The sequence below is a fragment of the Harpia harpyja genome, chromosome 10 (genome assembly GCF_026419915.1).
Source record: "Harpia harpyja isolate bHarHar1 chromosome 10, bHarHar1 primary haplotype, whole genome shotgun sequence".
Lineage (NCBI taxonomy): Eukaryota > Metazoa > Chordata > Aves > Accipitriformes > Accipitridae > Harpia > Harpia harpyja.
This window is the reverse complement of record NC_068949.1, coordinates 19,774,851-19,787,386: the sequence shown is the minus strand read 5'-3', so window position 1 is coordinate 19,787,386 and position 12,536 is coordinate 19,774,851. Positions and strand designations below refer to the sequence as shown.

Genomic DNA, 12,536 nt, shown 5'->3' with positions numbered 1-12,536 from the left:
GCAGCGAGTTAGTGGTTTATATCTGGGGGATTTATCGATGTTCTTGGGCAACCCTACAGCTGCCCACCGGCACAGCCACCCGCGGGCCCCGCCGCCAGCCTGAGCCAAGGCCAGCCAGACCCGGGAGAGCGCAGCCTACGCCAGCGCTTTCAACAGCGGAGCAGCCGTGGCATCACCCGCCGCTAAGCTTCTCCCCGGCTCCCTTCACAGCGGTTGCATCGCGCCCTGGGATTTCTGCCGCTGGCCGCCACAGCCACCGGGCCCGCCCCGCCGCAACGCCGGGTCCCTGAGCACGGGGCGGCGCGGGGCGGGGCGGCGGAGCACACTCACATTTTCTTGGCCACGTCCGTCTCCCTGAACTGCTCCTTCACCATGGCGGCGGCGGCGGGTGCCGGCGGGCGGCGGTAGCTGTGGCGGGCCCGGCGGCGGCCCCTCAGCGTCCGGCGCGGCTGCACGCGGCGGCGGCGCAGAGCGGCGGCGGCGCAGAGCGGCGGCGGCGCCCCCTGCTGGGGCGCAGCTAGGGTCCTCCCGCCGCGGTCTCCGGGGGCCTCCCCTGCCGCCGGCAGCAGCCGCACCTCCGCCCAGCCGCTCCTCACAGCCGCCTCTGGGGCTGACTCTCAGCGCCCTCGGCGCCCACCGGCGCTCCCTTGCCCGCCACGGTACTGTCACCCGCCAGCAACCGTCGCTCCCCCAGCTGCCAGGAGCTGCGCCGCCAAGCGCGCTTGGTGGCTCTGCGTTTAGTTTCCCCCGCGGCAGCCCTAGCCCAGACCCTGGTCACGAGCGGCGGGGCGGGGCGGGCTGGTAAAACCGACCCCGCGGCAGCACCAGTACAAGCGGGGGAGCTCGCCTCGCCGCACAGCCTCCCACGGGGCTGAGGAGGCCGTGCTCCCAGCCCAGCCGCGCCCATCAGGCGCATATAAGCCACCCCTGCCGCCTCCTTCTGGGTCCGGCTCTGGAAAGGACACCCCCACGCGCGGCTCCGCCCCGGGCACGAAGGACCCCTGCGCTGCCTTGTGATTGGCTGCGGGTAGGTCCCCTTTCCTTTTCTCGCTCGCTGGCAGGGTGGCTGCCGCCAAGATGGTGAGTGTCTGTTGGGGGTGTGCGGCAAATCCGCCCGGTGCTGCCGCCATCCCGCCCCAGCGGGGCTCTCCAGCTGCTGGGCTGGCCTGCCCGTAGTGGGCTATGGGGGTATGGTGGAAACTGAGCGGGGCCTTGTCATCCCGCTTCGAGCCGGGGCTCCTGCGGCCTGGCCGCGGCGGGTCGGTGCCGGTTGGTAGCGGCGAGCTGTGGGCCGGGGCATATGTTTGGCCTGCTGCGTCTCCGTGCTGCTGGTGGGTAAGAGCAGTCCTGGGCTGTGGCAGTAGTGTAACGTTGCATTTCTTAAGGCGTTAAAGGGGCGCTGTAGGTCGTACTCGGGTATTAATCTCGCGGCTGTTCTTCTCTGAAGGTATTAAGGCAACAGTAACGTGTAGGTGTTTTAAGGAAACTTCCGCATTAAGGAACTGGTAACATTCAGGTTTGTTAAGGAAGCTTTTTTTGTATTGTTGTAGTGCTTGGGGTTGTAGTCTATATGTTTCATTAAAAGCTGTTTCATGTTTTCAGAATGATAGAAGTATGTATGTTGCTGTGTTGTTTGGAAGCTGGGAATGAGTCTGTCAGTTTTTTGATCTAGTTTTTAGAGGTGTTTTCTGTAGCGCGGGAGCAGGCCACTTTGGTACTGACAGTGAACTCAATCTGAGAGACTAGTGATTGTTGCTGTATTGTGTGTTATTCATATGTATATTAAGATCGAATTGCATGTATGGCTGTTATTTTGTTTTACTCTGTATCTTCTCTTGTAGAATGACACAGTGACCATCAGAACCAGGAAGTTCATGACAAACAGGCTGCTTCAGCGCAAGCAGATGGTAAAAGAACACAGAAAATTCCCTTTAATTATTTCTCTGTTGGTTCTGGGCTGCAAGTGTTTTTTAGCCACTATAAATAAGGGGCCCTTAAACCCTCCAGAGCTCTTATTGTAAGAACTTACAGGCTTAAATGTGTTGATGCATGCTGAAGGTAAATCTTGATAGTGAAGTAGTGAGCTGTTTTGTCCAACTTGCGCCAGGGGAGGTTTAGATTGGATATTGGGAAAAATTTCTTCACACAAAGGGTTGTCAAGCTCTGGAACAGGCTGCCCAGGGAAGTGGTTGAGTCACCATCCCTGAAGGTATTTAAAAGGTGTGTAGATGTGGCACTTAAGGACATGATGTAGTGGTGGGCTTGGCAGTGTTAGGTTTACGGTTGGATTCGATGATCTTAAAGGTCTTTTCCAACCTAAATGATTCTATGAAGCAGAACCCTTACAAACACTTTTGTATCAAAGTGATAATACTTTTTACTGCTAAGGTGTGTTAGTTTAAGTGTTAAGCTCATGGTGGGACTGTAGCACCTTGCTGTTGTACTGGGTATTGACCTTTATACAACTTGTAAAAATTTCTTCTTAGGTGATTGATGTTCTTCATCCTGGGAAGGCCACAGTCCCCAAAACAGAAATCAGGGAAAAGCTGGCAAAAATGTACAAGACAACCCCTGATGTAATTTTCGTCTTTGGCTTCAGAACTCACTTTGGTGGTGGCAAGACAACAGGTTTTGGCATGATCTATGATTCCCTGGACTATGCAAAGAAAAATGAACCCAAACACAGGCTTGCCAGGGTAAGTTGTTTTCCAGTAACTAGAAAACAATTTAAATAGATTTGAAGTCTTTAGTCATTTATGACTTATAGGTATAAAAGCTAAAGTTTTGTGAAAGTACTATTGGTGTACATAAGACATCTTAAAACAGCATAGGTTAGCTTCTGCATTTGCAAAATAGTGTAAGTTTTTTATTGTATGTTACAGGGAACTTGGGAAAGCAAAACTGATGTTACCAGTTGATGTTTAGCAGTAATAGATAACTAACTGCTATTAAAGGTCTTGAAGAAGCATAAGAAATGGGGCTGATCCTTATGCTACTTCAGTGCTTATTTTCTGTGTTGAATGATTTATTAGTGAACTTGTCTTACTATTTAGCTAATATTTCAAATTTAAACAGTATTTGAAGAGTCTAGAAGTAGTAGAACTTAAATTCAGAGTTACTATCAGTGAAACGATGTTAAATGCAACTTTAACTTTTTTAATAGCATGGCTTGTATGAAAAGAAGAAGACTTCTAGGAAGCAGCGAAAGGAGCGTAAGAACAGAATGAAGAAAGTCAGGGGCACAGCCAAGGCAAATGTTGGTGCTGGCAAGAAGGTAGGATGGGAGTAGTTGTAAGCTAGCACTCTAGCATGTTGCCTTAGAAATGTTGATTAGAAGTTCTTCAGCAGAATAACACTGTTTTTCTTCCATTTCTTTCACTTGGTCTGTTGGATAACAGAAGGTAATCTGTGTGGTGTCATATAGCTTATCAGCTCACTAGCTTAGTTTTGCTCCTCACTGCTGCAAGCTTAGCTGATACAACATGAAACAATGCTTCTTAAATAATTGTTTCCTACATTTCACTTGAACTACAGTTAAACTTTCATAAACCTAACAGTATCGTTCTAATCGCATAACTCAGTATTGCGCTAATCGTGTAACTTGATATTGCAATATACAAATTAGATCATCTTAACACTTGATACTCAGACTACCTAAATATCTAATGCTTACTCCACCAAGTTACTGCTATTTATGGTGTTATTAATAGAGGAGATTTTGTTAAGGATGTGTGGTGGTGTAGGCAGTGAGGACAGTGTGTAAATACAAATAAGGTAGAGTGCCTGCTTTACCCTGGGTTTAAGTGACTGATTTCCAAGATTGTGGAGTTTTCCCCTGGTGGGAGCTTCCTGTTCTGTGGCTTGAACTTGATACAAGCAGCTTGGAGGGAGGCAGAGTTCCTTTATCATGAAACAAAAAAAAACCCACCAAAACTGAGGAATAGCCTGGGTGTGAAGACAGTCATCTTCCTTAGCAGCTTTTTGTCCTCTGAAAAATACTGAGTAAGCTGTACAGCTAAGTGGGTTTTTTCAAGTGTTTTAACGAGGGGAGAGAGGGTGATGGGTTTTGATGCTTATTTCTGTAGCTGCTAAAGTGCCTTGACTTCTTCAACTTTAGTAATCTTCACTTTTGCTTTTTTTCTACTTTCTTGGAATTCTTCATCAGAAATGAAGTATCTAGCAGGTACTGAAAACAAGCATGGATGTGTTGACTGAATTATACATCACTGAAACATGTGTCCATCGTTTTAATTGAAGCACTGTACTGCCTTGCATAATGCATGTTGCTTTAAACTTGCTTCTGTCCTGTAAGGGTTCAGATAACTACATAATGAACTGTATTCTGTGTGACTTAGAAATAAAATTTGGCTAATAGCGAACGACTTTTTGAGACTAGTGAAACAACATTAAAATAAGGAATTCCCAGTGAGAAGAAATCCAAGAAACTCAATGCCATTGGTTTGAGGCATTGGTTCAGAACACCCCAGGTTCTGATTCAAAGTAGTACAGTGCAATTGCATGTGTAATTTGACCTTTGTGTGAAAGTAGTTGTGTATCTTTATGAAAACTAAGTCACATCACAGCTTAGTGCATTTGAGACGCTGGTTGGAAATGACACAGTTGTCAGCATTAAACTGTATTTAACTATTGGCCTGCGGTATTCCAAGTCCAGACATGAATTACAGTGAAATTAGAAATCTCTGTGAAATTAGATTATTGACTTGGTGCATAAGTGAAATTCTTGTTATCACTGGATGGAAATAAACCAGTGTTGCTGCAAACTACTAGATGAGAGAACTACTCTACTAGATAAGATTCGGAGCCTTTTTCCGTTCTGCTTTAATGCTGTTTTAATTATGAGGTCCTACGCTTGTTTACAGTGTAACAGTACAAATTAGCATTTGGTATAGTAGTAACACTAACATATACTCTCTTGTCAATGTCAAGGGAGTCATTTAGTGTTGCACTGATACCAGTAGTATGGATGAACTCAAGAATTTTGCACTTGAAGGTAGCTGTTGTTAAGTGTTAATGCAAATTGGTTAAATGACTGTCACGTGAATTACTAAAGCTGTCCAGTTCATAAAATTGTCCTAAAATATATAAACACTTTAGAAATTTAAGACCAGGATCGTGTGCTGTGATCATTATATAGCAGATGTGACTTCTGTATCAAGTGCTTCCCAAACTAACATGCAATCTCAGTAGTAGGTGAACTGTGTTTTTGATTAGAGGTTTTTTAATGTCTTTTAAAATGATCTTTTAGTTGATATGTATGCATGGGTTAGACCTTACTTGTTTACAGGTTAATCTTTACGTTGATTGAGAAGAGTTCTTTGCTTCATCACAGAAAAAAGCTTGTGGAATACACTTGTGTCTTAAAGCTTTGTCTTGAAAAATGCATGTTTAAACATAATGGTGTGGTATGTATGGTTCATAATCCTTTATCACAGCCATGTGGAAGAATTTTTAATAGGAGTCCTGGAACACGTTTTGGAGTCCACTTAAACAATCTGTGAAAACTGTTTATCTCAAATGTGTAGGCACTTGATTCCGAGACATCTTCAGGCAAGTCCATATTTCTGTAAGAGTTATGTACCATGTAGTCATGAAAACTATTGAAATGGTGAATCATACTTGAATAGTTTTCTTGAACTTTAAAGTCAGACATGAACTGTGCTGATGTCTGACTGTTAAAAGTTTTCTTTGATGCTTCCTTTTACTTCTCATTCCTTCAGAATTCCCATTCTGTTTTCTTTGCAGTTTTCAGAGAAGTATTTTGAAGTAGTTTGTGTTATTTAATATATTCTGTAGCTCTATAGTTTGCTGAGCTTGCATGGAAGTTTGCAACAAGTAGATGAGGATGTCCCTCAACTAGTGTTTGCATTCAGAGCAGTGACCCATATACCCTGTGATATTAAAATGCAAAAAACCCCCACCCTACATCTTAATGTCACAACTGTAGCTGTGACAGCCTTTGACATGTGAGCCTTCCAAACAAATGTTTTTTTTTAAAAAAAGAAAGTATCAAACAGAAGTGTGGCAGGATAGGCACTTTAAGCCATTGTAGCCTGAAGGTATAATTGAACATGCAATTGCATTCCGAGTATTACTTAAGCCCTAAACAGCTATTGTTAGGTCCCATTTTGAGTTTGAGGGAATGTGTGAAATCTCAGTCTTCAGCCTCTACAGTAGTCAAAACTTCGGGGTTTTCCTGTCACATTTCACTGTGGTAGTTGAAAAAAGCATATTGTGAATGTCAGTAAAAAGCCTGAAAGCTCCCATCTTCTACAGTAGTAGAACTTTGATAAAACTATTCTTTTATTAATAAATGCTTTTTCTTTTTCAGTAAATGAACATACTTCAGATGGAAAATGGATAACAGGTATGACTTTAGAATGCTTTGTAACGGTAGACATTCAGTAGTCCGTAGTCATTATGACGACACAGGTCTAATATTGATTTATGCAAAGACCACGATACTTGTGCTGATATAGAACACAGTGCAAGAGTTTAAGAAAGACTTAAATATTTATAAAGCACTGTTGTGCTTACTACTGAGTTGATAATTTATATGCCTTCCACTTACATGAAGCACCTGATTAGTATAAAGACTGCAATAAAAAATCAGGCAGTTAGGATTTGCTGTTGCTGAAACTGTTGATTATTTAGTCTTACTGTAAACAAGGCTTACATCTGCCTTTTGTAGATACAAGGAGAGGATAATAGGCCTTGTTTTTTATTGTCTTAAATAGATTGAAGTAGTATGATTTCTATTTTGAGGACAAATTTCTGTATTTTTCTTATAGATACTAATTTCAAGTAAATTTCTTATAAGCAAGCCTGATATTCTTTTAGACAAGTCCTAGACTATATTTTTATATCTTTGTTGCAGAAACGTGAGTTGGATATACCGTGGGCAGTAACTGTTACAGATAAAACTGTGGTTTTATTACAAATGGTCTGAATGACTCGGTTTAAAGCAACTTAAACAGTCTGTCTGGGAGCTGATGTAGTGAATATAATGTCTTAAACAGAAAGCTGGCAAAGCAATTATAGTTTGTTGAGCTCTTCTACAGAAATGCTGTAATCTAGGCTCTCATTTATTCCCATGACAGTACTGTGAAGTTGTGAACCTTGCGTTCTTCTAAGAAAGGCAGTGTGGTTCACCTGAGTTGTTTGGGAGCCAGTTTTTCAGGCTCTATAAAGGTATGAGTGTAAAAATTGTTTTAATCATGTGGCACTGATCTATTTTTTCCTTTACAGACTACATTACTCTATGAAGAAATATAGAAAGAATTATTCCGGAAAGAAGCTGCTTATCTGGCTTTAACATCAAATAAACTATGTCAATAAAATGTTGGTTTACCCTTTAGTTTTGATTTGAAAGCTACCATTTTGTAAAGTTTGAGAAATTCAAGATCAGTGCACCGTTTGCACTGTATTAAAATCTTTTAATAATGAAACAACTCTTGTTTTGACTATCAATTTGAAGTGAATCAGCGCTTTCTACAGGTCGTAGTATAACCTAATGCTAAGCAGAGGCAGCGTTAGTTCATGGAGGTAGGTATGCTTTTGTTGTTTGGTGTTCAAACTGTGGTTTGGAAAGTCCTTTTAAGATGTGCTTGTTTGACTGCCTATATTATATAGACCTATAGAACGTAGCTGAAGGGACAACAAAACATGTAGGTGAAGATCTGAGAGCTGCATACTTCCACAGTTAAGTCTTTTGCTAATGAAGGAGTTAGGTATGACTTGTCTTTTGTTCCTGAGTTGTCAAGACAGGCTCTGGGGTCTGTCTCTGGTCTGCAAACTGTACAGTACACCCCTATTTTTTCATCTGGTAGTGTTAAAGGAGTCATTTAAGATTGGATTAGTGGCTGGATGAGGCATGCTCTGTGCTAGAAGTGTGGGCATTCTGGTGCAGGTGTATTGTGTAGCAAGCAAAATAGAAGTTTTGTACTTCAAACAGGACTGAAACAGACTGGGCAGCTCTAGCAGCTGTGCTGGTGAAGGCTCTGACTTGATTATTATCCAAGTACAGTATTTTTAAATTGTACTACCTTTGTACTAAGGCAGCATACCTGTAACACAGGTAAGGCATTTTTAGTGTTTGGGGGGGAAAACCAACAACCCTATAGTTAGAGTTGGTAAAGTGGTCAGAAGGAGGGATCCTGTTGTCCTAGTAACTTCCATACAAGATCTGCTAAGTATAGATAAAGCAGATAATGCCTTTTCTAATACGTTCAGTCTGAGTCTTGAACTAGTGGGGTTGCTGTTGTCTGCATTCAGCAGCATCGCGCTTCTAGCTGTACTGTAAATTTTCTGTACCTCATGCTGTAGTGTTTCTGCCTTTATTGAGGTTAGTAACTAGGACTGGTAGGGAAGTGCCCTGGTGAAAGGATAGGTACTCCAGTATCTTCTAAACATAGGTGCACTAGTGATGTTAGACTAAGGGGATGGTGACATGCAGTAATCGCTTCTAAAATAATAGTTTTGATTCTTAAGTCCTGTGGAAGTTAAACGGCTTTTCTACTTGGCAGACAGACCTTCAAAGATAGGTACTTACTGGATGTTCTTCCCAAAGGTTTCAATGTTAAATTCTGAAGAATCACTAGAGCGATATTAAAAGTGGGATTTGTGTACTTAAATACAGTATGTGCACTGAACTCTTGAGTCTGTAGATAGGTTTTGAGTAGGTGACAGTAAATTTCTGACAACCACAAAGGTTTTAAGGGATATGGAGCAAACATTATGTGCGTAAGACTTAGAGTTAGAACCTAAACCTGTTTTAAAGGTAATACCTGCAGTAAACCCTTTTCGTATATAATGTTCAACATCAAAGGAGAGGAGTCATACTATTAAATATAATTGAACGGTCACTAGGGGGTGGTGTGAACACAGCAATACAAATACAAAGAAGACTTGTATAGCAATTTTTCATAAAATAGGCTGAAAGGAAGTTGAATTGCCAAAGGAGGTCAACTCATTTGAAAATATGCAGTAATAATAGTTGTATTTAGGATCTGAGGCTTTAAATGATATTTTTGTTTCACTGGTTTTTTTTTTTTTTTAATTGAATGGAAACCATCTGTTTCAGCGAAGACCGTACTGTTAGTGTTTCCCAAATGTTCGCTACTTTAAAGCTCTAGAATGCTGGCACAAATTCTAGTTGCTCTTTTCAGAAGCTTCCCTACCTTAGTTTTAAGCAATCAACAAAGTATCTATAAATAAGTACTGGCATAAAGGTATATATGTCTTGCATAGTCTTCATGTTTTGACTTTGCATAGTAAACAGTACTGTTGCAAGAGTTCTGGAGTTGGAATGTTAAAGGTTCCTTTCAATTTTGTAATGTCTTGCATGCTATTCATTACAGGCTTATTTGAGGTACAGTAACTTTTTGAAGCAGGTGGATTGAAATAGGCTGTCTTATTGCTTGGTGCCATAATTTGGTATTTGATGCCCCATTCTGATGATTTAAGATTGACAGCAAAAGATACCTCGTGAATCCATAGAACACTTAACTCTTCCCTTGCTGCATGGTTAGGTTATAGCCACATACCCATAAGCTGTACTCTTGTCTTGCAAAATGGGGAGGGGGACAAAATGACATTGTGATCTAGAATTAACTGATCAAATCAGATCACCATAATCAGATCACCATCAGATCACACAGTTTTTCCACTGTTCTGCAACATTCTGTGTTGATGTGGCTATCCTTTTCTCCTATCATTCCACCTGGAAAATGGCAAGCAGCTGAATAGCTGTCATCTGAATCTTGGTGCTTCAACAGTCTGGAAACATAAGCAGCTCTTCATGTGAGTTTCTGTTCTGCCAAGGTTTTGCCATCATACACTACAGTCTAAGCAATGTGTAGCAGATGTTCTGTAATTCAGAAGTTTAATGCATGTGTCGTGCTGTGAAGACTCTAGGTTAATCCCCTTTCCTGTGGGAGGTAAAACAATTAAGTGGAAAGCATTGATGAACAGGAATCTTCACTTCTTTCCCTACTGTGTCTTGAAGGTACCCTTTTATTTCCTGCTGATCTTGGCACATCCCATCATCTGTAGGTAGTAGTTTTTGTCACTGTTGCCTGCTTTTAGACTTTGGCCTGGCCCTGTTATTTCAGTATCAAGTATTTTGTCTATTTGATGACCAATCTGGAGCCCAAATTAGACTGAAGGGTTTTTGGAGAAGGAACTTCTAAAATAAACTGTTGGAGTAAAGACTTCCATTAACTCTTTACCATTGTTAATGGCTAGGACTTGTTTGAGTTGTGTGGTTTTTAGAAGGGATATAATTACCATGGAAGGTGTTTGGGTTTTTTTATAGGAAGGACTCAAAATTATATAGCTGGACTAGTAAGAGTAAATGAACTCTTCCTGTGAAATACTTGAAAAGCTGTGCAGAAGCCTCAGGGCTTGACTTAATTGAAACTGGATCAAGTAGTCCAACTTCTTGTTGAGGTTCCACCTCTATGTTCAGTGAGATGGATAAGGCACAGCCAGATAATGATGGCTTCTGTCTGAAGGAGATTGTGGTTTGAAGGCAAAAGACAAACTACAGCGGATCAAAGGAAGATTTACCGTGGAAAGAGAGTCTGTTTGGAGGAGGAGAGATTAGTGTCTTGGTATCATAGAAAAAAATAACTGTGATACAGATGAAAGATGGTAAAACTTGGCATGACCTGGTCAATGAGGTTGTTTTGTCTAGGGAGCAGCTTGTAACAGGCTTGAGAACAAATGTTAAAGGGAAGAAAGGAAGCTTGTATTGTCAGTGGCTTGAAATAAATGAGGCATAGTACGCTACGAGAAGACTGCAGTACCAATAGGCAGAGGGATAAAAGGGTGATGATGTGGATTCTTTTTGTTCATAGAAAATGTGTCATTTAAGGAATAAAGTATGGATGTCACTATCAAATCTATTTGCAACAGTCAGAAAAAATTAACTTGTCCATATTCTGGTCAGTTCCTGTACAAAATTAATTTTAATGTCATTAGTTTCCTACACAGAGGAAATAGAACATTGTCCTGTAGCAGCTGTTGATACTAGATTTGTACAGTAAGTTTGAAATTCTAGTTGTGAACGCTTCCTGTTCATGTGCTTCTGTTTGAGCGAAACTAGATATATTGAGCCTTTCTTGGTTGGGTATTTTGGTGGTGCTGAGAGACCAGATGAGAGTAGTTCATTTTTTTGCTTTGAATGTTGGCAATGTTTTATCTGAGCTGGAGAACTTTCCAATACAGGCAGCAAATGTTTCTTCTGTTCATCACATTCCTAACACAATAGCAATAAGACTAAGTTATTTCTATGAATGCACTTGTTGCAATGCCTCTAAGACATAAACTGAGAAGGTTTAAGTAAGTTTTGACAAGTCAACGTCAGGAGTAGGCACATGCTAGTACATTAATGCTTTTGGACTCCTTTGCTTTAAAGTGATTAAATGGAAATTTAGTCTTATGTTTGTTGCTAACATTTGTGAACTCTAGTTATGTCTTTAAAAAAAAAAAAAAATCCCCTGTGGAATTTTATACTCATCTGGAATAACTAAGTTTCCTCTTAATTTTAGTCTTTGCTTTTTATAAAGGCTGTGGCTAATGAAACAGCTGCAAAAGTGGCTAAAAGACATCCTGTGCGCTGGAAGATAATTGTGTGTTTTCCAAGAGCTGGCCATGGGCAACCAGTGCTGCTAATAAAAAAGCTCCATCTTCCTTTCCAGTTACTGCTGTTCATACAGAGAGATCCCAAATAAGGTCAAGTAGTGTGCTGAGGCAGAAGGACGTTCAGAGCATCTGTGGCTTCTTTTGACGCAGTAAATGTTATACAACCACTGAACACTGAGTGCAGTGCTTCACTGGGGTGGATGATAACAGTTTGTACTCGTGTTCATTGGGTTAAAATACAGCTTGTTATCTAATGAAGCTGGCCAGACTGCAAACTGACCCGTATTAGCAGGAACATGCTTCAGTGCCTTTCATGATGATCTGATTTGATTGTACTGGAGCTGCTACCCTGCTATCTTTTTCTGTCATTTTCTGCTAGCCTGTTTGTTAAGCCAGGCATCGTTTGTGTTGATTTGATAACAGGTTTCAATCACTGATAATAAAACTTTTCTGTGACAAATGACCTCAGATCCGTATCTCCTGCACAGTGTGGCTGTAAGTAGAAAATTGGGACTGACACTTCCCTTTTTCAATGCTTTCTGTCTGGTTTAACAGCCAGTGTAAAAATTACAAATGAAATGGCTTAATATTTTTAAATTAAAAAGGGGAAAAAGTTGATTTTTAAAATGTTGGCCAATAGTTTTTGCATAGTTTGTTCCACTGTTTCCTTAATAGTTTGATGGATCCTGCTACAGACCAAAAGTGAAATTAAGCCTTTTTTTTTTTTTTTTTTTTTTAAGGCAAGTAGAGCGGTATTATAAAACTTAAGAGCTGTCAGAATTCATGTTTTAAGTGTTTTAATTGATCAGTTCTGGTTATTGAAGAAAGTCAGGTTGATCTAGACCCTACTTCAGGGCTTTACAAAAGTAAAG

The 12,536-nt window shown here is 41.1% G+C and overlaps 2 protein-coding genes across 9 annotated transcripts in view; one reads left to right on the top strand and one right to left on the bottom strand.

Moving 5' to 3' along the window:
* Nucleotides 1-430, bottom strand: part of POLR3A (RNA polymerase III subunit A) — a 40,073-nt gene extending 39,643 nt beyond the window's left edge. For all 6 annotated transcript variants that reach the window (XR_008236902.1, XM_052799051.1, XM_052799053.1 and 3 more), the window contains exon 1: nt 331-430. Coding sequence is in view for 5 of the 6 variants with exons in the window: in XM_052799051.1 (XP_052655011.1) it covers nt 331-374 (44 nt within the window). In the remaining variant the exon portion in view is untranslated. The remainder of the gene's footprint in view (nt 1-330) is intronic.
* Nucleotides 431-982: 552 nt separating this feature from the next.
* RPS24 (ribosomal protein S24) lies at nt 983-7,469 on the top strand. 3 transcript variants are annotated; one of them, XM_052799631.1, is made up of 7 exons: nt 983-1,080; nt 1,842-1,907; nt 2,487-2,696; nt 3,164-3,274; nt 4,166-4,183; nt 6,350-6,385; nt 7,267-7,375. In XM_052799631.1, exons 1-5 carry the CDS (start codon nt 1,078-1,080, stop codon nt 4,169-4,171), a joined length of 396 nt encoding a protein of 131 aa, XP_052655591.1. In that variant the 5' UTR covers nt 983-1,077; the 3' UTR covers nt 4,172-4,183; nt 6,350-6,385; nt 7,267-7,375. The 3 variants fall into 3 exon arrangements, with proteins under 3 accessions (XP_052655591.1, XP_052655589.1, XP_052655590.1); XM_052799629.1 differs by lacking the exon at nt 983-1,080 and adding an exon at nt 1,168-1,335; XM_052799630.1 differs by lacking the exons at nt 983-1,080; nt 4,166-4,183 and adding an exon at nt 1,168-1,335 and having other exon boundaries at nt 7,267-7,469.
* Nucleotides 7,470-12,536: the final 5,067 nt, after the last annotated feature.